At 42.4% G+C, this 23,987-nt stretch overlaps 1 protein-coding gene across 2 annotated transcripts in view; it reads left to right on the forward strand.

Moving 5' to 3' along the window:
• Window positions 1-15,479, forward strand: part of AKAP12 (A-kinase anchoring protein 12) — a 30,261-nt gene extending 14,782 nt beyond the window's left edge. For both annotated transcript variants that reach the window (XM_068184595.1, XM_068184597.1), the window contains 2 exons: window positions 5,920-9,650; window positions 10,429-15,479. In XM_068184595.1, coding sequence (XP_068040696.1) covers window positions 5,920-9,650; window positions 10,429-12,333 — 5,636 coding nt within the window. In that variant the 3' untranslated portion in view covers window positions 12,334-15,479. The remainder of the gene's footprint in view (window positions 1-5,919; window positions 9,651-10,428) is intronic.
• Window positions 15,480-23,987: the final 8,508 nt, after the last annotated feature.

Here is a 23,987-nt window from a genome sequence, read left to right on the forward strand (position 1 = left end):
GTTAGTTTTTAAAGAACTACACTGTTTTCTGATTTTAGGGCTGTTTCTTGAAACACTGAAATGAAAAAAGAAATATCTTAATCTTGAATAGATGAAATACATAACTTTTCCTGCTGGAATTTGAGAAGCTGGGCTGAGAATTGGAATTTGAGAAGCTCTGGGTTGGAGCAGACAAGTACAGCTAAATCAAAACCTCCTAAAAATAAAGATTTTTGGGGAATGTTAGAATGCTGCAGCATCATTATCTAAATGATTGTGTGTTTGGGGTTTTTGTTTGTTTGTTTTTTCAGTTTCTTTTCTATGATGTTGTTTTCTGGGGGCGCTGCTTTTGCTTTCTAAAGCAGTTTTAAGCCATGAAAAAATAATAGATATTTTGCAGTTTATCCCTTTTTTCAGATTTTAAAAATGAACACAAAAGTATGTGGATTTCAAAACTTAACTCTTCAGTTGCCACCAAAGTACCAGAGAACTGAAGACTAAATAGTACTTGTTTCAAAAGCTTTGAAATAACAACCTGGTTGAAAAGTTCATGAATTGCATGGATGCACAGTGAGATTCAGCATGCAAAAATCTCTGTAAATCCTCCCTCATTATTTAATTAATCTGAAAGAACTTGTTTCTTGCAATGAACATGGCAAATCAGCCCTTGGAAAATTGAGTGAATAGAAGGGAGAAGGACATAGTATGTGCTTTCTATGGAAGAATTGTTTGTACATTGAAGTGGAATTAAATATGGTGTATAGCAGGCAAAGGAAGGAAGAATTTGTGAAAAATACATTGTTGAGAAGGAGCAATGTCACAGTTGTCGTTTAAAAAAATTCAACTGTTAGAAGGATAACACATAATCATATTTCTGTGTTATTTTGTTACTGTGAAGTGGGTAGTGTGTTTGATTTATTAAACCCAACCTTCTGAAACTTGTAATTAAAATAATCAGAATTTGTAGTATAATGCCCAATTTGTACACTCTGCAGTGGAAACTTAAAAGCACAGATTGGTTTTCTTTTTTTTTTTTTTTCTTTTTATGCTAAAGTGCTCAATTTCACAAATAATTCCAAATAGCTACTGTTCAGAGTAGGTTTTTCATAGATATTGTCATTTCAATCTGTGTCTTGGTTTTTAATTACTCACTTGTATCAATTTTTATCCTCTCTTTATATTGTCATTAATGTTTCTAATGTTAATTAGAAGAATTAGTTAAGAGAAAACTGCATTTGACAAATACAAGCTTGGTTCAAATTTTTTTTAACGGCCTTCTGTTTGTGTTCTGTGAGTTTTAGAGCAGTAGCTGGTGGTTTGTTTGTGGTTTTCTTTTTTTCTTTTACAAGTTGTATTTGTAGCAAATCTATACACAACAAAGGCAAATGATTGTAAAGTACACCTCAGGGCTGCAGCATTTGCTTTTGCTCATGCATACCTAGTGAGAGAGTTGTGTATGTGACCAACAGCACAATTTGGCCCTAAACACTGAATAAATGAAAACAGTACAAAGTCCTCTGGAGCCTTGCAGTGGCCAGAGGAGTATACGAGGTGGGCGCTGGGTGTGTGTCACATCCATCTGAGAGATTGAGAATGTAGGGAATTCATGGAAAAAATCCAGCGCTGTGCTGCAAATCCTTAGGGGGAAAAGTCAACCAACTCCAGATGTTGACATGGTTGACTTCGAGCCCATGAAGTGCTGTAGATTTAACTCTTGCAGTCAACGTGCTTTTTTTTAACTCTTTGGCAGCTACCAGGGGAGAAACACATTTTCACTTCTGGGGAGAGATGAGAGCTGGGAGCAGTTAAGTTGCACTGCTGACCATGTCTGTCAGTCTACAAAAGAAGAGTTTAATTACTCATTTTATTTTTAATGGGATGAGACAGGAGTTCAAGTCATTCTGAAAATACTAATTCTCCAACAACTGATCAGCATGCTCCTGATAAAATAGGAATAAATTCTTACAGTGGACTAAGAACCCATTAAATTGTGAAATCAAGCACCTTTGATTCCTCAGGACTGTCAATTTTGAAAGTTTCTTTCAGAATAAAAGTTTTAGTTATTAAAAATATGAGCAGCACCTTGATTCAGTTGAAAATATTTGAAAGGTTAACTGGTAGGTAAGCAGTTAAAATAGAATTTCAGTGTTGGTCCTTAGCCACAGTGGATTTTAAACAGCTAAGTGTATCAATTTTATGATATCACCCCAGATCTTTATCACCTCCTCTAGGTATATTTTTGTTGTATTCTACTCCTTGGCTAGCACATAGCTTGTAAAGTACAGCCCTGCTCAGGAGAGACCTAAGGAAATGTTATTCATATCAGTATTTTATTTTATTTGTTTTATTTTGTTTTTTGGTAGCTGTTTGGATGAGCCTGTCTGGTATTTCTTAGAGGTGCTTTCAAAACCACTGAATTAATTCAGAAAGTGCTAGTTGTGTTGCCAGAATACCACTGTGGTAGTGACATGCTACAGAGCTCTGACCAGCAATGCCTCGTGTAAGTAACTTCCAAACCTTTCTGCATTCAGAATTACCCTCACAGTGTTTGGGCACTGAAGTATCATTAATAAAACACCACTAAAAATTCAACTGCTAAATATAAACTTCCAGGTGTATAAGTTGTGAAAGTACAGCTTGGATATTCGTGGCACTGGAGCTTTGTCAACATGCAGGCAAATTTCCTGAATGGCACCTCTTTCCTCAAACAGTGAGGAAGGGCATCAGAAATTCCATTTTAAAGAACCTTCCAGGGTTTTAAAATGTTAAAGAAGGAGACAAAGTAGAGATTGGGTACAATAGCAGCAGGTCACTTAACAGCTGACACCGGAATGTTATCTTGGGGATGAAATACCTTCTGGACAGGTTAAATCCTTTGGTGGAATTGAAGGGGTAGTGCCTGGGCAAGATCTCTTAAGTATCTGTGCACCGTGAGGGAGAGATGGAAGTGTGATGTGTTGTAGCATAGCTGTGACTTTTCAGATTGGTATTAGTAAGTGTGTGTTCAGTCAGTCAATATTTCTGTTTGTTTTTCCTTTCGCACTGTGTTTAGTGAAGTATTGCAAGGTAGCATGTCTGCTGGATGGACTCACAAGGAAGGCCTAATTACTGTCAGCTTGATTTAACAATTTTGAAAGCTTATCGCTGCCTCTAAACTCTGTGTTCTCTGTTTTTATGATTGCATTTGCTATCTTAATGCATACCCATACCTGCAGATTTTGTAATAGTCACAGCTCTTTTCACCTGCAAAATGTTTTACAGAGACATGGTCTTTATCTTAGTGTGTTATAAACACCTCATTTTATAAACAGAATAAGCAAAAACCTTTTGAATGCTTATCTTAAACATTAAAAGATGCCTTTATTATACTGGTTTTACATCTTAACTCTCTTTCGTAATGGAATGCCTCATTTATTCATATTCTTTATCATTCCACTCTTATAGTAGTCCCATTTATCTGTAATACCTGAAATTCATCTTAAACACTGAATTTACACTAAAAACCTGTTCTGGTTTGGGACCGAATTGGAAGGGAACTTCCAAAGGGATGTTTTCTTAAGGGAATTAGGAAAAAAATAGGAATAAATAAAAAAAGATATGTCGCCTTTTTAGAATTTTTTTTGAAACCTCAGGATTTTCAATGTTTGAAGGGCACGCTTTCCCAAGGAGTGTTTGCAAGAGGAAAGGTGAGTCCATAGAAATCCACGTCTCTGGCTGCTCAGCAGTTTCAAGTGCTTTCCCTTCTCCACTGCCTTCCTGCACTTCTGGTCCTTCCCACTTAGACCCAGAATTCCCCACTTGCACTCAACACTGTATTTGAGTCTGACTCGTGTCAGATAGAGATTTTTGTGTGTCTAAGAGTAAGTGCATTGGCATTAATGCTGGGCTGGGACAAACAGAAAGACTCTGTAGACCTGGTTTCCAGCAGAGATGCTAAGAGGCCTGGCTCATGAGGAAATTTTTATTCAATGTTCAGTGATCAGCATTTAGCTTCATAGCTGGTTAAGCCAATAGAATAATTTTTAGTGTAAACAAGCTTAAGAATATATTAAAGTACCTGTTAGTAAATAATTATAAAATATGTGATGTTTTCAAGATAGTCTCTGAAGAAGTGCCTCTAACTTTGTGAATGATTTTATGGAATTATTTTACTGGTGTTTGCAAGAGGTATCTTACCAATGGACTAAAAATTCTGGCTGCTTCTTCAAAATGTCTCTTTTGTCTTGCCCTTCTCCCTCACAAAGGACTCAGTTCAAACATCTCTGGTCTGAAATGTTCAGGGAGTTAGCATGTTAGCAGAGATCAGGTTTTTAGTTGAATTAGGAGTTAACAGTTGAGGTAAATAATATTAAACTGTTAGATAAAGGAAAAACAAAAAGATTTGCTTATGTTTACTTAGAAACAACCACCAGTAGGCTGCTGATAGTGAAATATAATTTGCCCTCTGCATAGCAGTTAGAAGCCAGTACCCTTGTAGATTTTGTTTTGCTTATTGCGTAGTTAGTTGCAGCCTTACCTGGACTGCATTGTCTGTGCGCTTCTGAAGAAGCAGCCCTTAATAAAGGGAGAACCAGGCAAGAGGCTGTGATGGACTTCTGGAGATCAGGTATTCCGGCAAAGCAGGGCCAGCTGCAGAGTCAGAGACAGCTTCAAGGTGGTTCAAATAAAAGCCAAATCACTCTGGGGAAGTTGATCACATGCTTTGTAAAGCTGTCTCCTCCTGCCTCTGGACATTGAAGTAGCACATGTACAGCTTAAAAAAAAGGGACCATGTCTTCTTCTAGGGTGTTGCTATTCAACATTGAATATTATTAAATAATTTTATTTTTTCCATCTTTGCACTCTGACAGATTTGCTCAGAGAGAGAGTATGTTCATTCGTGGCCTTGCACTTTTGCCTGTTGCACAAAATCTAGGGTCAAGAACAATATTAAACTGAAATCCTGACAACATCCAAGTCCAAGAATCTTTTAGGGTCTTGAATATGCCATAGATGTAATTTACATGCCAGTCTCTGAACTTGAGTTGGCCAGAGGAGCAATTATACTTAAATTATCCCAGCAAGACTGAGAGGGGGATTGCCAGTGGCCTGAAGAAAAAACACAAACTGTCCTCAAAGAAAAGACAATGCAGACAGACATGTGAGCAGTGGAGTTTTACATTCTTGCATAGTAACAACCTCATTCATTTTAAGCAACATGGAATTGCTGTAGATGGTGATGCTATGTATGTATTGAATACATACATATATTGTATGGGAGAATTCCAGTGATTCATGATCTTCAAAGCAGTATATTGTTACCTAACTGTTTTGTAGGGGTTACGAGTTTTCAGAAAAACAGCTAATTTCCCATGGGCTTTTTCACATCTTACTATTCTTTTGGGACAGAGCTGTAAAATAAGCTTTCTTTTTTGTCATCATTTTAGGTCAACAGGCTTTTTTTGAGTTTTGTTTTGTTTATTTGCAGGTTTTTTTTTTGTTCGTTGGGTTTCCTCAGATGTATCTATCTGCATGGAAATAGTACTTGAGCTTTGCTTCAGGAATAATTGCATATATTATTCTGTATAGTCTGCAATAAAAATATTTTTTAAGCCAAATTTGCCATAAAGTAAAAAAAAAAAAAAAAAAAAAAAAAAAAAAAACCCACACAAAAAGAACTGCAAAATCAGGGTATAGAATAAGAGAATATAAGCTTGAAAGGTGCATTTGCAACTAAACTGTGGAAAGAATTGTACAATGATATGAAGAAGTAAAATAATTATAATAGTGATAGAACAGAAACTAATTCTTAAAAATGTACTAGTAGCATATAGAAAAGGTACGTGGATAATAATAGAACATGTATGTTTATGAAAATTAGTAATAATGAAAAAATATATAAAGGTATAATATAACATTAAATTTAGAAATTTAACTGGGGTTTTGTTGTTGTTTAAACAGTTGGACAAACAGAACATTCCAGTGTAACTTCAAAGGAGGACACTGAAACTATGGAGACAAATCCATCTGACTCGGGCACCAAGGATGGTATAGATGCCGAGAAGGAGGATGCTCATTCAATTAAGCAGTTGCCAGCTTTGGAAGAAGTTGCAGAAGACCAGGTGGCAGAGCCACAGTCTTATGATCTGGGTTTTAAAAAGGTTTTTAAATTTGTTGGGTTCAGATTCACAGTGAAGAAGGAAAAGACAGGAAAATCAGATCCAGTTCAGCTGCTTACTGTGAAAAAGGAAACACAGGTCCCTGAAGGAGCTGATGATCAAAAAGAAGTTGCCTCAGAAGAAACAGCAGTGCCTGAGGATGTACTCTCTGCAGAAGACAATATCAAAGATACACTGAAAAATGAAAAAACAGAAGATGAATCTCCTAAAATACCAGAAGCAACTGAGGTTTGTTCTCAGCCAGCTGCCTTAGCCACTGAAACTGCATCACCATTAAGAAAACTTTTTACTCAAGGATGGACTGGATTTAGAAAAAAGAAAAGTTTTAGGAAGCCTAAAGAAGATGAACAACAGTCTCCTGTGAAAGAAGAGGAGAAAGAAAAAGAGGGGACAACATTAACAACTGAAATTGGTGAAAAGGAGGAGAAACCTGAATCTGAGAAGCAAGATGAAGAGGAGAATGTGACAGCAGTAACTGGTGAAGCGCATGAAAAGGAGCAAACTGAAGGTGAAATGCCGGAGTCAGAAAAGACTCTGGCAGCCACAGGAGTAGAAAGAAGTGAAAAGAAAGAGGTTGTCAAGCATGATGAGCAGGGACAAAAAGAGGACCCAGCAGCAGCAGCTGTAAAAGAAAGTGCAGAGGGAAAAAAAGATGAAGATCATCAAGAAAGGAAACTGATGGAAGTCTCAGAAAATCTTGGTAAAGAGGAAGAAAAAACTGAAGAAGGAGAGAAAGAAGGTGAGGTGACAGAGAAGCCACTAAAAAAAAAATCAGTGGTACCTCTTGTCACTGACAGTGTGGATGAAGAATTGAAAACATCCTCAGAAGTCCTCTCTGTGGGAGAAAAACTGGAGTCAATGGAGAAGTGTGAAATAGATGAGAGAACTGAAATAGCCTCTGAAGAGACATTTGAAACAGGATCTGTGGCGATGGAAATTTCTAGTGATCAGCTTAGAAAATCTGAAGGAAGAGAAGGAAGTAAACATGCTCTACTTGGGAAAGAGACATTAGATGAAAAAACAGAGGAAGCAGAATTGAAAATGTCACCCACAGCAGAAGATGTTGCACAGGGAGAAGCTCTGGATAGAACCCCAGAGAAGAAAGAAAGCAAAGAACATGAAACAAAGTCAACTCTCAGTGCTCCTGAATCAAAGTCCTTTTCTACTTCTGAGCAATCAGTTGACACAGAGGATAATCAACAGTCAGTCAAACCCGCTGATGGAGGACTACAGGGAAAACCTGGCACAGATACCACTGATACTGTCAAACCAGATGAAACAACCATGGAAATAACTTCTGAAGAGGCAGCTGGAAAGAGACCTCCAGAAGGTATCACAAATGAAGCAGAACTCCTGTCTTCTCAGGAAAAGACTAAACTACAAGGCAGCCCTTTAAAGAAACTCTTTACAGGTACTGGATTGAAAAAACTGTCTGGAAAGAAGCAAAAAGGTAAAAGAGAAGAATGTAAGTTAGGGGAGCAGGGGGAGCCAATTCAGCACTTATCAGATTCCCCAGATAGCCCAGAGGAACAAAAGGGGGAGAGTTCTGCTTCTTCTCCTGAGGAGATGAGTGAAATTCCCTCTTTGGAAAAATCTGCAGATGGAATGCAGGTCACTGAAAGTGAAGACTCCACAATTCCAGATGTGGAGCGAAAAAGAGAAACTGTTACACCTTGGGCATCATTTAAAAAGATGGTGACTCCCAAGAAACGTGTCAGAAGGCCTTCTGAAAGTGATAAAGAAGAAGAAATTGATAAGACAAAGAGTGTTGCAGCATCTGCAGCTGAAAATGTTGTTGATGAAAATCAGGGAGAAATACAAGAAAATGGGATTGACCAGAAACCTGAGAAAATTACAGAAGAGCCCAAAAGAAAAGTTGACACTTCTGTGTCCTGGGAAACTTTCATATGTGTAGGCTCTTCAAAGAAAAGAGCCAGGAAGTCATCATCATCTGATGAAGAAAGCCAAAAAGTAGAAGAGTCTGGACAGAGCAAAGAAACAGCAACAGATGCAGTTCTTACTAGCTCTCAGGAGAGTGATCAAGGACAAGGGAATTCTTCCCCTGAACAAGCTGGAAGCCCATCTGAAAGTGAAGGGATTTCAACATGGGAATCATTTAAAAGGTTAGTTACTCCAAGAAGGAGATCCAAAACCAGAATGGAAGAGAGAACAGACGACTCTGTTGTGGGATCTAGCCTGGAACATTCAACATCGGATGGTGAGCCTGGGAAAGATGAATCATGGGTTCCATTTAGAAAACTGATGCCTGGACGCAGGAAGAAAAAGTCAGATGGAAAGCCAGAACCAGCACATCTTAAACAAGCAAGAGAAGACATGGCAGAAACAGCTGAGGAAGATTCTGATGTTCCAGCTGTTGTTCCTTTATCTGAATATGAAGCAGCAGAACAGGAGAAAATGGAAGCTCAACGAGCGAAAGATGCTGAAGCGATGAGAGAACAAACCAGTGAGGAAGAGAGAGCAGAAAAGTTAGAGGAGACCCTAAGGATGGAGCAAGGATCTGAAGGGCTGGTACATGCAGTTGCTGTTGTGGAAGAAAGGGCAGTGAGCAGCATTGAGGAAAGGTCACCATCATGGATATCTGCTGCTCTGACAGAATGCATTGAGCAGGCAAGAGAAGAGGAAGAGAAAGAAACTCAGAAAACAGCTGAACCGGGTACTGTGGAGGATGCAGTGGTAGCTGCTAAGACAGTGCCAGAGACTAGAAAGGATGTAAGTGATGACACCACAGCAAGTGAGCTGGAGCTAACTTCCGAAGCCGTGACTGCTCTGGAGACAGCAGAAGCTTCCTGTGCTGAAGAAACCATGGAGGTGTCCCTTGCCGAGGAGACAACTGAGATGGTTTCTGCTGTTTCACAGTTGTTAGAAACCCCAGATACTACAGAGGAAGCTACACCAGTTCAAGAAGTAGAGGCCACTGAACAAAATTTGAAAGAATTGGACAAACAGACACAAAAAGTTCTTCATGAAGTTGCTGAAAGAGTAAAGTCAGATGTAACACAGGTGGTTAGTGAAAGAGCTGTGACAGAAACTATAATTACAACAGTACAGGGACTTGAGTCAGAAGTGAAAAGTGGTGCTAAAGATGGGAACATTGTTGGCCAGGAAACTGTTCTGCTTGAACAGTCCTTGGAAAAAGAACACAAAGAGGATGGCCCCCAGCCCCAGCAATGTGCAGGGAGCATTCAGGGCCAAAACAGAGTTGAAGAGAGTGTATTACCTGAAGGTTCAGAGAAAAGTGAAATACCTTCTGCGATGGAAGAAAGCACAGAAGGACATCAAGGATATTTAGAAGACCATAAAGAAGTAAATGAAGTGCAGAGGACAACAGAGGAAACTTTATCACATGACAAAGAGTTTCACAGCATCAAAGCAATCACTCCCAAGGAAGAGCTGTTTGCGAAGCAGGAGCCTTCAGAAAAACAGAAAATGTCTGTTTCAGAGTTGACACTGGATGAGACGAGAGATGAATGTGCTCCAGAAGGAAAGCCTGCAGTAAGTATTGCATATAACACAAAGGTTGATTTGTCAAAGTCAGCAAGTGTTAGGTACTATACCTTGTTTAGATCCAGGTTGTGGGTGTATTACTGTCAAGGACCTTCCTTATGCAGCCTGAGACAACTGAAATTCATTTCCAGTGAGAGATACACAGATGTCTAGAAGCAGCAGGCACTGCAGCTTGTGTGCAGGGTAAGGTGGATGCAATGCCTGCAGAAATGGAATGGGAGATGGTGTGCATAGATGCAGAAGTACTGAAGGGATTGCCATTAGAGCTCCTGCACTGCACAAAGTGACTGAAGATATTATATGATACTATATGAACACCTGAGATACAGATGTGATCCATGTGACACCATACACATTGGATGGTATCTTCAGTTGTAGGCAGAAATACAGGTGAAGCTGACCTACCTCTGCAAAGGGAGGACATGGAAACAACACCACTGTCTCCAGCTTTAAATGCTGTAGTTACTGTGGCTGGCACATGGCTACCTTCTTCCCTACCTCCTCATCTTCTGGCTTAGTCTTTGTTTCAAGTGTGCCAGCTGTCCCTTCCTTTAATTAATTTTGAGGCTGCTCTTTGTTTAATGAGCTACATGTACTCAGAAAAAACACAAGCTGGGATCTTGGTGAGCTACTAATCCCCATGTCATCACTTTGTGCTCTTCCCATAACACTTGTCGTTTTGGGTGTTGTGTTTTTTTCACCTAGAACATTGCTGGTTACTCCCTGCTTCTACCCCTTTTCACAGATCTGTTGCAATTCTCCACAGGTTCAGGACAAGACAGAGGATGAAACCTCATCCTTGGGGCTTACAGCTGAAAAGCTTGAAGGAGAGGGCAGGATGCTCACTGTGGGATCAGAGTGCACAGACGCAGTTGTCACTGTGGTCCCTGTTAAAACTGAGAAACAAGATGGAATTCCTGACTCAGACGAGCAAGTTTGTACTAAAGGAGTTCCTAGCAGGACACCTGCCCTGAGAGAGGAAGATGATGCTGTGCACAATGGAGTAAAAAGCACAGAAGTCACTGTTCCTGAGGTTCTACTGCAGAGCAAGGGAAAAACCTCTGCCCATCCTTCAAAAACAGTTGGCTCAGAAGCAGCTGCAGATGCTGAGCAGGGCATGAATGATGAGTCTGACTGGGACATTGCAGCAAAAGATTCTGTGCCTGTCATAGAGCCACAATGCAGAGACAAAACAACTGAAACCCCGTCTAAGAGTGATGAAGCCAAAGGTGGCGAAGTGGAAGGTGCTGTGCTCAAATCTGAAACACGGTTGGAGAGCATTTCTGTTGTTGCTGAGGCTTCTGTGCAGATTGAAGCAGATGGGGCATCTAATTTAGCATCAGCATGCCCAGAGATTGTTGAAAATGGAAGTGCTGCTATCACTGATAAAAGTCCTAAGAAATGTGAAACACCCAGCAGTTTGGCTGGAGAAGATACTGTGAGAAAAGGACAAGAACTTGTCGAAGCCTCAAACTGTCAAGGCTTAGAGAAAGAAGATAAGAAAAATGAGCAATTGCTGCAAGGAGCCAAAGAAGCATTTGAATATGGAAAACAGGAAGCTGTGAGACATGATGAATGTTCAACTGCTGTCCAGCAAGAGGAAGGCTCTGATTCAGCCTTTCCGCAGCCTGAAAGCTTGGGGGCTCTGAAAACACCTGTGGCCCTAGCAGCTGCAGCAGGTGGAGAGCATGTCGTGGCAGAAACTGCGACACGCACAGATATGACAACCAAAACTGTACAGCCCTTGGCAGCCACACCAGAGCAAATGGCTTCTGAAGAGGTCCCAATTTCTAATACTGACTGTTCATGCTGTGGGACTGCAGAACTTGGTAGTGTGGAGGCATCCAAGCCTAGAGTAACTTGTGCTTCCATGAATGGGGTATCAGAGGAGCAAGAGTGGCCCCAGAGCACAGGACAAGCCGAACACAATGGTATTCCTTCCAGTCATAGTCTGTCTCCCAGCCCCCCAGAATTTCAGAAGCATGTTGTTCAGTCTGTGACCATAGAGTCCCAGAGCACAAAAATTGTAATGAATGCCATCCAGTCAGCTGTTCACAAACTTGCAGAAACAGAAGAGTCGGCTGCCCTTGAGTCAGAGGAGAGCATAAAGTCCATAGAGAAAGGCCCATCAGATATAATTGTACCTGAACTTCTGGGAAGTACACAGGTAGATCAACAGCTTCCAGTAAAAGAGGAAGAGATAAGGAGTAAAGAACAAGAGCTCAAGCAACCAGGAATAGTGAAAACTGCTACCTTAACTGAGTCTGCAGAAATTCATGCAACTGTGGAAAAAACAAAGGACACGCCTTTAATTTCTGAGGTGCTGAAAGATGGGCAAAGTCACAATTCTATAACAATCATGACAAGCCCTGAAGACATTTCAAGGGGAAGTGTGAGACTTCAGAAATCAACCCTAGAACAAAGTACTTCAGAAGATTCAACCAAAGACAGCCTAGACATACACACACCAAAATTAAGGGAAAAAGAGGTTGGGTACATTATGGAAATGTCAGACCAACATACAGGACAGCAAACATGCAGAGAAAGTGAAGAACAACCATATCACCCACCAGTGGAAGACGGGAAAACACAAATGTGGGAGGATGACAGTTGTCAAGAAGGAACATCTTGTGATAGACAAAGTCAGAACTCAGTGGCTCTGATGCCTTGAATGTAAGTAGCATTCTTAGCCAGTATTTATTTATTTTTCTAAGATAGTTGTGAGGATCTCTAACCTTTTATCTCCAATATGGTGTGGTGGTTTGTTTTGTTTTTAATTACTTTGCTGAAGGGCTGCCCTCACTTCAGTGGCCTCGGACTTGGCCTGTATTTTGGTGTGGTATTTCTGGGAGGTAGTAAATGTATTTTTCAGTTTTCCTAGATAGGAACTCACATGACACAATTTAATGTGCAAACACACTCTATAACAAAGCTCTTTTTAAAATCCTAAAATATGTGAATATTATCTTCCATGGTAAACCTGGAGTGCCTCATGTACAAAGTTCTTCGCACTTCAGAAGAATTTGAATCTGAAATTACAAGTAGAGTCTCTCTGTAGGATATATACTGCACTTGCTTCACCAAGTCATAAGAACTTTGTCTCTGAGAACTGCTTGGGAAAATAACATATTCTTTAGAAAGTAAGCAGTCATTACTAAAGGTTTTTTACTGTCATCTTTCTTTCAGATGTGCTAAACATCCATGTGGCATTTGGAGAGATGCCAGTCCTAGAGAACAACTGACAATCCTGCCACAGAACCAGGAGCTTTATTTACTACCCTTTATTCTTGGATGTTAACATCTGTTCTTTTGAAGACCTCGCCTTGCCATTTTTGTTAAAAACAAAATGCCTTTAATATTGGCTGTATCCATACCTGTGTTCCATTTGAAGGTTATTTGTCTCTGCCCAAAATAGTCCATCAAGACTGGAGATGCACCACTGAGTGACTGGGTGGACCACTAGAGTTTTTGCCATGGTTATTACTGTCCCCTCATTTAATGTGTGTCCTGTCTGTCTAATCTCCTTGAATCCCTTCACTTGTCCCTGAGTCTCCCTCCCTTCTTTAGCAGTCTCCCTTACCCCTCACATCTTTCCTAGCTGCCTTGATCTGACCTGTGAATGGCCGTAGGTGCTGCTCATCTTGTGTGTGAGGGAGAAGAGGAGGGCTGACTGATGAGAACACATGACACTTCTGGATACGTCTGTCAAACAGCAGGAACTGGATCACGCACAAATTGTTGAGCAAGGTGCTCAAGTTTGTTGCCTTTCAGTCCCTTTCAGGTATCTCCATCCATCTTTCAGTTGTATTTGTGCAGACCTGATTCAGCCAGAAATTATTTCTACAGTGTAGCTTGAAAGGAGATGAAAAATCCCCTTCCTCTGTTGTTCTAGACTTCAGGTCTCAGGACTGGACTGTAATGTATTGAATATTTATATGTATGTCTTAAACCCAGTTCTGATTTTAATGTAGAGCAATGATACTTCAGTACTGTTTAGGCATTCCCTTAAATGAATATTGTAGAGTAGCCTGGAGAGGAAATTGATACTTATTGGAGCAAAAATTGATAACATGTAGTTTCCTATTTATTGTTCCAGGTTTTTCTCCCTGTAAAATCTCTCAAAAAATTGGCTGTCTTGCTTTGAATATTTATATGTATATCCTAAACCCAGTTCCGATTTTAATGTAGAACTATGATATTTCTAATGACAAAAGGAGAGCCCTGACCTGACCCACTGCTCACTTCTACTTGCAGCCCTCCCTGGTTTCTGAGAACCCTCCAGACCACCACCGTTTCACCGTCATGTGGTTCTTGTGCCACTGCCTTTGTATCTCGCCCCTCTCATTCCGAGCTCTGCTAATTTCTGGTCACTGCCCCATCCAATGCAAAACCTTTCCCTGTCTTATAAGGTCTAACATCTTTCCTGCATACACACTTCCTTCTTTCCCAACCACTGCCTGAACTGTTTTCCCACTACACCATTTTCTGAAATTCTCCCCACTCCTGACAATTCTGTATTTTCTGTAGTAGAAGTAGGAAAGAGGGAAAAAAGGACTTTGTAATGCCTTGAATTTTAAAGAGCTGATGAGATTTTTGGGGTACTGAGGTCTTAAAAAGCTTCATGAAAGGTGGATTGGACTGACAGCAGCTGAGACCAGAATGGACGGGGTGATATAAAGATACTTAGAAAGCCCCAAGACTGAGAGTCCTGGGATGTCTATCCCCAACAGGAATTGATCCTCTCCTTTGTAGTTTACGTTAAAATCGAACAAGGGGTACAAGTCAGTACTTTCAGCTCTGATTTCCAAAGTGAAGGTTACAGATCACACATTGTAAAACCAATGCCCATCAAGTTGAACAATAGCTCACTCTCATACCTGTATAGTAATTTATTTTAAAATCAACTTTAGTGTACAAATGCTCTTGTTAACGGCAGGTGCTGGCCTCTCCTCGAGGTTGCACGTCCAGCAAGCGATGTGACTGATTGCACTGGTGTGATTGCACCATCTGGTGCTGCCCTACGTGGAAGCATCAAAAGATTTTTCCTTACCTCAGAGCGAATTATATAAATATTTAAAGCCAAACAATGTGGTTTCAAACAATCCAGTCTATATCTGTCCACCGTTAGTGGCAGCTTTCCCCCTTAGCTTTGGGCAATTCCAAAAACCTCAGTTGATTTCCACACGTTTAGGTTGGCTTGCAAGGTAATGATGCTCTTAGTAACACCTCCGAAGTGCAAACTTGGCTGAATTGTACAAATCGTATGTACCTATGTACCTTAAGCCATATTGCAATAACTGCAGCAGGTAAAACAAAATAACAAAAGCATGACCTGTGTAATCCTGATTCTTACGTTTGTAGCTCCAAAGCTGTTAATAATATGTAAAGTTACTTCTTGTCTGAACCTCATTTAAATAAAGCTAGCTTTACCACAATGTAAATTGTCTGTTGGTAGTAATTAAGCAGGCAAGGGCTTTTAACTTGCCTGTTTTCTCCATTAATCCTGGGCCTAGGTAAGCAATGCAACAAACCTAACAAAACAAATACAAAATCTTCTTTTTATAACTGACAGCAAAAAAACCTGCTTCACCCAAAACCACACTAATGGTGCAGGGAGCATGTCTCCACAAAGAGATACTGCTTTGTTCCAGTGTATTGCTTTGGCCTCTGAAACTCTCCTTGAGACTGTGACTTCTGGCTTGTGCTTAAAAGCTTGAAGCTTTCTCTAATCCAATGTATTGGGTTACTAAATTTGATTTTGTGTTTTTAAGCTAGATTTCATTGATTGAATAAAATTCAACTACAAATTTGTTCTAACCTGTGTATGTGGTGAGTTTTTTTTCACCTTGCTTAGTGTAAATTATTTTCTGGTGGTTCCTTCATCTTCAGGGAGTTAGATTTGCTCCTGAGAATTCACGTTCGGGTTTTGATGTGAATTAAAGAAGCTAATTAAACAGAATTAAACTGTGATTTGGCTCTAAGTTTCAATAAAATATGCATATTTCAGAAGAAGTAAGAATAGTGTACTCCAGAAGGCTGAAATTCTTCTATAAAATTCAAGATAGAAAACAGCATTCAGTGAGCCATAATGAAAAAATTAGTAAATCATATGCGTTGCTCGTGTGACTAAAGTATAGAAAACTCCAGCAAACCAACAACATAAATGTCCTTTGTTGTAGATTAGCAGATCAAGGGTCTTAGGCCCATAACTGGTATCTTCTAGGCTCCCCCACTTCTGCTTAGCAAGGGTATACTCATGGCACCAAAAACCTGGGTGTGCCCGTTATTTATGTTAGCAGACCTTGGACTTCAGACATGAAGTTTTTCCAGCTGTTCATGTTCTGTGGCTGAGGCTGATTAGCAGTGTTTGTGTCTCAAGACAGGTTCACACCTGAACTAGTTTTGTAATAATTGGTGCCTTCCCATTCTCAGCTGAAATGCTAAATCCCCTATCTGCAAATACTTAGTTGTACTGATTGCAGCAAGGGCAGGGATATTGGAACACTTCACACAGCCTGTCCCTCATTTCGCTTTGGCATGGTGTCAGGGGGCTCACACTGCAGAGGACTGATCTCACTGTCCACTTTTGGCATCTGGAGGTACAAATTGAACCAGCATCTCCTGCCACACATTGTGCTCAAGGTGTACACACCCTCTGCTGCCCCGTTTGCAAGATTGGTGCGTTTATGCTGGTTAGTGAAACCTCTGAACAGGCATCTAACTAAGGATTGGAGTCCATGCCTCTTGGATCCCGAGGAAGTTTCTCTGCTGTTTCCTCTTGTAGAGTTGTTTTATTGGCAACAACTCAAGTATCCTGCCTGTTAGCTCAGGCTATGGAAGTGGATCTGGATTTCCCATGCAATGCAGAGCATATGGGAGGCAGCTGTGCTTACTGAGGAACCTGCACAGCTTGGATACAGCAAGTGCTTGGGGATGGGCAGGGGGCTTGTCAAAAGCAGAGAGGATTCCTGAGATGTTCATGTCTGGATGCTGAACGCTGGGTGTTTGTCATTCGCAGCTGCCACATGGGAAGGGAGCAGGCCTGAGGAGGCTGATGGCCTCACAAGGAAGGATGTGGCTTGGAATGAGGAGCAATGTGGAGCAGAAGGCCAGTGGAACTGGCAGCATAGGATTTAGAGCTCTAATTTGGCAGGGGGATTAATGATGTGATAAAGGTGGGGTGACTTAGCTCTGTGAACGTTTCGAGATACTCCTAATGGGTGGAAACAACCACCACAATGCTAGCACCTGGTACAGGGCAGGTGTCATCTCTAGTTGGGCATTATGATTAGTCTTTACAAAAGTAAGAATTAAAGTCAGCAGTCCGGTGTCTGTTCTGCTGTCTGTTCTAGTGTCTGTGAAGTTAGCATGTGTCTGTTCTGCTTCAAAATCCTCTTGAAAAAGTACTATCAACTTGTTAGAACAGGAAGAACGGTATTAGGAAGCATCTCCTATTCCCCCTTGAAAATGGCATCCACTTCAGAGTTTGAAAAGGCTATATATAATCACAGAATGATTTGGGATGGGTGGGACCTTGAAGACCATCTGGTTCCAACCCCCTCTGCAATGGGCAGGGCAAGGAGTGGTGGTACAATGAAATGAGGGGAGAAGTCTGATATGCCACAGGAGCTGTGCCCTGGGGACGGTCTCTGTGTCAGCTTGACCCTGACCTCATCATCTGTTCTACAGATAGGCCTCTGTCCTTCCTACAAGGACAGAAAGGATAACCAACACAATGCCATTTCTCTAAGCAGCTAGACAAGAGGGAGTTGTGGAAAACTGCAAGGCATTTGCAAGCCAGTTGCTGCCCTGGAAGGCAGACATCCCAGGAAGCCTTCAGGAAGCAGCCTGGGAGCAATCCGTGCCTTCTCGGATTGCAAGTGTTCCCCTGGGGGGCTCTCCTGTGTCCCCTCAGCCTTGCAGTACTATGGCCTCCTCTCCCCTACCCAAGCTAGCTGTCTCTGCTTTGTAAGCAGGTTCCTGGTGAGCTTTTAAAATAATTTCTGGGAGATTTTCTTGGGACAGTCCCAGAGGCAGCATGACAGTCAGTGCTGCCTGTAATTTCCCATAAAAGCAGCTGTATGAAGCAGAAATCCTGACACAACCGCCTGGACTAACATGTCTCCCTTTCACCATTCCAGGGTAGCCATGAGGGTAACAAAAAGACAGAGCTGATGCTCAGGCAGTGTTTGAGGGTAGTGTATGCCCAGGGCCAAAAAGGGGTAAAGTTTTCAAGACTGGCTCCCTAATGTAAGGAGGCTGGGAGGTTACAGCTCCAAGGAAAGTCTGCTAGGTGAAGATGGAGCAAGGGGGAAACAATATTTATTCAGAGGATTTTTTTCTTAGCCCAATTACATTTATTTTTTAATCTCCCAGATAATATTTTCATTTCATGAGCATGATTAAGAATTTGAAGGACAAATATGACCTGTCCATTATTCTGGAGCTGACATGAACTCTTCTAAACTAGAGTATTTGCTGAATAATCTTGAAAATAGCATTATTTTCTTTGGCATAAGTCTCCCTGCTGGGAAAATGCTTTTATTGGATTTTTGCAAAATCTGTCTTGATCCTGCAATTGGATTCCAGCTCATACATCCTCTCTCCTCCTTACAGCAGAGCCAGTTAATGCCTCACAGATGCAAGGGGGGAACCTGCATCAGTATGAATGATGTGGCAAAGGCTGGGCATATTGCTTACAGTTCCTCATACAAAAGCATATTTAATTTTAAAATTCCAAACAAACAGACAAATCCCTTTAGCCATTATTGGCACCAGATGGTAGAAGTAGGCTCATATTCATTCTGGGCTCATATTAATCATGGCAGTGTTTTGACTATGTTGAAATTACTATTTTGTTTTCTTTCACTCATAGGCAACAGTTGCTCATGAAGAGAACAGATAAAATACTTCTTTCTGAAAATATCCCTTGAAGCATCTCAAGGCTCTGGACGTTCCTGTTATTAGTTATTTATTTTTCTGATAAAAGAGGCATCACATTTTATTTTCTCTTTCCAACTGAGAGCTTGGATCACTTGGGCAGCATCAAACCTAACAATCTAAGCAGATGAGATGATTTTGCTTAAAACTTCTCAAAATCCTACTTTCAGTTTTCACCAATGTACAGGGAACACAGTGATGATGTGCTATGACAAAGCAACCTGCTATACTTCTATACTGTACCACAGAAACCAGGAACCTTGGCATATCACTGAAAAAATAATACTTGAATTTTGAATTGTAAACTAGGAAAGGTAATGATTTTTTTCCCATTGAGAGACAAAGTAAAATTAGCAGGAAAGTGGTGGTGGGTGGCACTGACAAGAAGCAAGGAAGCAGAAGAGCACAGCTGGAGGACTGCAGGAACAGAGACCAACATGCATCAAGTGATGTAAGATTGCTGCTACTGGAAACAGAATGTTTATTATGACAAACTTGGAATTAGGAAAAAAATCAGGGAGGCTCCACAATCTGCAAGTCCAGAAAAAGATTTAAATGAGTTGAAAAAAAATGAGTGCTTTTATTGAACATGAATTTGTGACCTGTTTGCAGGAATGCAGATAATATGGCCACTGTGGCTTCTCAAGGATGAAGTGCTCTTTAAAGAATATTTTCATACATACATATGAACATTTGAAGTAAGAGTATCTTCATTTTAAAGATAAGCTAATAAGATAGTGTGAAATTAGTACTTTCTGCAAGAGGAAAGACAGGTAAGAAGGTTTTTAAAAATTTGCTATAAATAAGAAACATGGAAGTGTATGGTTAACTAATAATGAAGTGTAAAGATCAATTTTCCTGCTCATTACCAATTTTCTTAAGGGAGACACCAAAACTCTCTACCTGGCTTCTACTCTAAATATAGCACAAAGACCAAAGTTTAGGTTATGTTTGAATTTTAAATGGGCTAGACTGAAATATTAATGATTCCTCAACTTAGAAGAGCCTAAAATAGACTGTCAAGTGAGCAGTGCTGAGGTTAGATTGTTTTAGTGTTCCAGGGAGAAATCTGCAGCTCTTTCTAATTCCGTTGCAATCTCAAAATGTAACCAAACTATGAGAACAGAGTCTCCCTAAAGTGAGAAGATTGTCTGGCTTTTAAGCAGAGAGGAGGAAGACTAAACAGAGGGAGTATTACTGGTGGTGCTGGGAGAATTAATATTTCTCAGCCCTTCTTAAGTCAGCGCTGTGGACTGGAGGAGCACACGTGTGTGTATTTCGTGCGCACACGCACACGTGTGTGCATACGTGCACCCTCCCTCTGGCAAGGATGTGCTCAGGCTCTGTCCCCTCTCTGAACCCGGGGACAGGGAATTTCAGCAGCTGCACTGAAGCTCAAACAATTGCTTCCCCTTGGCCTTGCACTTCCCTGGTGCGGCTGGAACACGGTGTGCAGGGATGTGCCTGTGTTTCCGCTGCGCTGAAATTTCTCTGCCACCTGCTTATCAGCTCACGGGTCCCTCCTGGCAGCGCTGCTGCTGTGTGGGGGACACAAAATATCCTTTCGAGGCGTATTTTCCCTGGTGTACCCGCCCCTGCCACCTTCGAGATTTGGCACCTTTGAGTGCTCTGCAGCCCACCCATGCAAAAAGCTCTGCTCTCCGGGACAAGCCCTCTGCGGGACGGGGCTGCCGGGGTCCCTCCTGCCCCTTTCTTTGGCTTTCCAAGTGCAGCCGCTGGGTGCGGGGATGTGCCGGGAGATGCTGCCGGGGGATGCTGCCCGGGGATGCTGCCCAGGGATGTGCCGGGGGATGCTGCCGGGGGATGCTGCCCGGGGATGTGCCGGGGGACGCTGCCCGGGGATGCTGCCCGGGGATGCTGCCCAGGGATGCTGCCCGGGGATGTGCCGGGGGATGCTTCCCGGGGATGTGCCGGGGGATGCTGCCCAGAGATGTGCCGGGGGATGCTGCCCGGGGACGCTGCCCGGGGATGCTGCCCGGGGATGCTGCCCAGGGATGTGCCGGGGGATGCTGCCGGGGGATGCTGCCCGGGGATGCTGCCCGGGGGATGCTGCCCGGGGATGCTGCCCGGGGATGCTGCCCGGGGACGCTGCCCGGGGATGCTGCCCGGGGACGCTGCCCGGGGATGCTGTCCGGGGATGCTGCCGGCTGCCCCGCGGAGGGCCCGGGTGACTGCACTGGTGTGACGGCACCATCTAGTGCTGTCCCTGCACACCGCCGCTGCACGCTCGGCCGGGAGGAGGCTCAGCTGGGGCTTCTCTCAAAAACAAACCGAAAGGAAAAATCGACCCAGGCTGCACCTTCCGTGTGCGTAGAACCTTATCTCCTGCTTCATAACACCCCCAAAGGTGGAGACATCGGTGTGGCAAAGGCAGACACTTCTAGCGGTTTTCTTCCCAGCTAGCTGACATTCCACCCAGCTCTGGCAGCTGTTGAAGAGTAAAAAGCAGGACAGTGTTAGCTTGCATTAGTGATATATTTGCACAAAACACACATGTGAAATGATGAGCTGCTTTAGTGGGCTCTGAAGGGAAAATGCAAGCTCAGTTCTAGATCGCTGCTGTTTTTGGAGCCTCAAAGTCTTCAGAGTGAGCTGCAAGCCACAGGAAAGGTGTAGACCGGGCTTCTGAGCTGGGAGGCAAGGATACACCAGGCTTATCCCAAAAGCCTTTGGCAGCAGATCCAGCAGAAACTGGGCTGCCGAGGCTCTCCTGCTTCCTGGGGTGATGGAGGTAACACCTGCAGTGTGATGCAAGGGAAGCTGAGCGAGCACTGGAGTCATTAGCCAAGGTGAAGTGGCAATGCCTTCATAGACATTCAGCCTGTTTGCAGATACACCCAGTACATACCACAAATGGTAAAAACCAGAGCAGAACCTCAGTGAAAAGAAAGGTAATGGAGAAGGAAAAGACCCAGCATGTCTCTATGTGGAAAGGAGAAAGCAAACTGGGGAAATAGAGAAGCACCGAGTATAAGTGGTTGTGGAAAATGTACTTAGACAAAGAGCAAACTTTAAGTCAGTTAAATGTACAGGCAACACCTGTTTTACATCAGTTAGCTGAGTTTCTCTCTTTATAATAATCCCCTGGGATCCATACCCAGGGATGGTGATGACAAAGTACAGCTTCCAAAAAAGTAATGACCAAGGCAGAGGGTTTTAGGGATGTGGTCTCTTAGGCAACTGCATGGCAAGTAGCAACTAACAGCAGGTTATGGAGGCCCAACAGTTGCTGCCAAACCACTCACTGCATCTTTTCCCAGTATAGCTGATACAGTGGTCAGTCCTCTTAACGATAGGTGCAACTATCAACGTGAAAGAAACGTTTTTCATGACCCCAGCACTGGGGGCAGATCAGATAAGGTTTGCTTTCACCTGTCAGGGACTTGACTATACATTTACTTGTCTATTCCAAAGCTTAAACCGTAGTCCTAGCATATGTATAGCTCATGCTACATTGCCCGAAGAGCTGGAAATGTTAAAATTTCCACAAGAGGTCACTGTGAGGCAGTGCATCAGTGACGGAGGAGGAGGATGCTTCACAAAACCTGTAAAGACTATGAGCACTTGGGACAACACAGCCACACTCAGCTGGGGTAGAGAAACCAGCAGAACAGGAGCAAGAGCCCAGTCACTAATTCATCTTCTGGGGAGTCAGATGGACGGGTGGGAGACAAACAGGTGCTACAAGAAATCCAAAGGTTATCCCTGTCCCAGAAAAAGAAATTAGTTATGTGCTGTGCCAGAGACTTTAGGAGGAGGCATATTCCAGGATTAAGTATAATAATCTGACTACTCCATAATTTGCTAAAGAAAAATGCAATCTGGGAATGGATCCCACAACATAAGAAGGCCCTAGCACTGTTGAAGAAAACCATAAATGTGTTTCAGTCACTGGGACTCATCTGCCCTATGTGGCGCCCCTCACTATACAGCCAGGTGGGAGAGAAGGGATATGGCTGCAGACTAGAACAACAGTGACTGCCTGGACACATGCAACATCAAGCCACTTTGGCTTCCAAATAGAATGTAGGAATGCAGTCATATGCGACAATAAGCTTGCTATAAAATAATTATGAAAAGAAAAAATATTTTGAATAAGAAGCCAGAGATTATGATTTCAGAGGAAGGTCATGAAGCTGTGCAGCGCGGTAATCATGAAGGTAAGTGCATTTACCCTCCAATAAAGCTTTTTGAAAAGCGAAGAGCATGAGTGTTTATTTCTGTGGTAAGCATGGGTTGCCTCACTCCCAAAGCTTTTCACACTTCAGTGAAATCTGCATCAGAAAAGGTGGTAGATGTAGTTTCTCCCTAGACTATTTTCTGCATTTGCTTAACTGAGACTTTTTAATCTCCATCTCTAAAAACTGCTTGGGAAAATAAGATAATCTGGAGAGAGTAAGTTGTAGTTAATAAAACTTTCATAATTCTCTTCTTTCTGTCGGATACACTGGGCATCCATGTGCCAGAGAGATGCCAGTCTTAGAGAGCAACTGGCAAGGTTGTGGCAGAGTCAGGAGCTTTATCCATGAGGCTTCATTCAAGGTCGCTGACAGTTACTCTTTGAAGACCTTATCTTTTGACATGGCCATAAAAAGCAGTATCTTTAATGCTCAGTGTAGCTACATGCGTGCTCCATGCCATGGTCTGCACAACAGAGCCAAGATCATGGAAGATATTTCAACCCACTCCCCTCATGGAGGACATCAAAGATTCCTCTGCCTCCTTCTCCCTTTTCCTATCATGAGATAGGACAGAAACAGGGGCGTGTCCTGCACATGTTCTCAAATGAAAGGAAAAAATGAAGCTGAAATTAGAGAAGACTGAGTGAGAAGGGGAGAAAATCACATTCTGTTTAGTGGCTGCAGTGGTTGAAATACTTGTTTGGTGTCATTCCAGCAGAACAGGCAGTGTCCTGTGCCTGCACTCTCCACCAGTAGTTACACTGACTTTCTATAGCTTCCCTCTTCCTTCAGCAGCTCTTTTGCAGCCCCATTCTGGTGAGAGGTTACCACTCTGTTTCTCTCCGAACCCTAACCCTAATCCTTGTCCTGGTTCTGGCTAGGATAGAGTTAATTGCCTCCCTAGCAGCTGCTACAGTGCCATGTGTTCGTACTCAGTGTGTGAATAATGTTGATAACACAGTGATGATGTAGTTGTTCTGAATAGTGCTTACCCCAAGTCAAGGACATTCCAGTTTCCCTTGCTCTGCCAGTGAGGAGGAGCACGAGAAGCTGAGGGGGAGCATGGCCAGGACACGAACTGGTCTGAGAGTGCTGGGGTTGTGGCCTTCTTGACAGACCCAGCATGGCTGCTGCAGTGAGTGACTGCCATCAAAGTCCCTGTCAGAGGAAGTGGTCATTCCTG

The sequence above is a fragment of the Anomalospiza imberbis genome, chromosome 3 (assembly GCF_031753505.1).
Source record: "Anomalospiza imberbis isolate Cuckoo-Finch-1a 21T00152 chromosome 3, ASM3175350v1, whole genome shotgun sequence".
NCBI lineage: Eukaryota > Metazoa > Chordata > Aves > Passeriformes > Viduidae > Anomalospiza > Anomalospiza imberbis.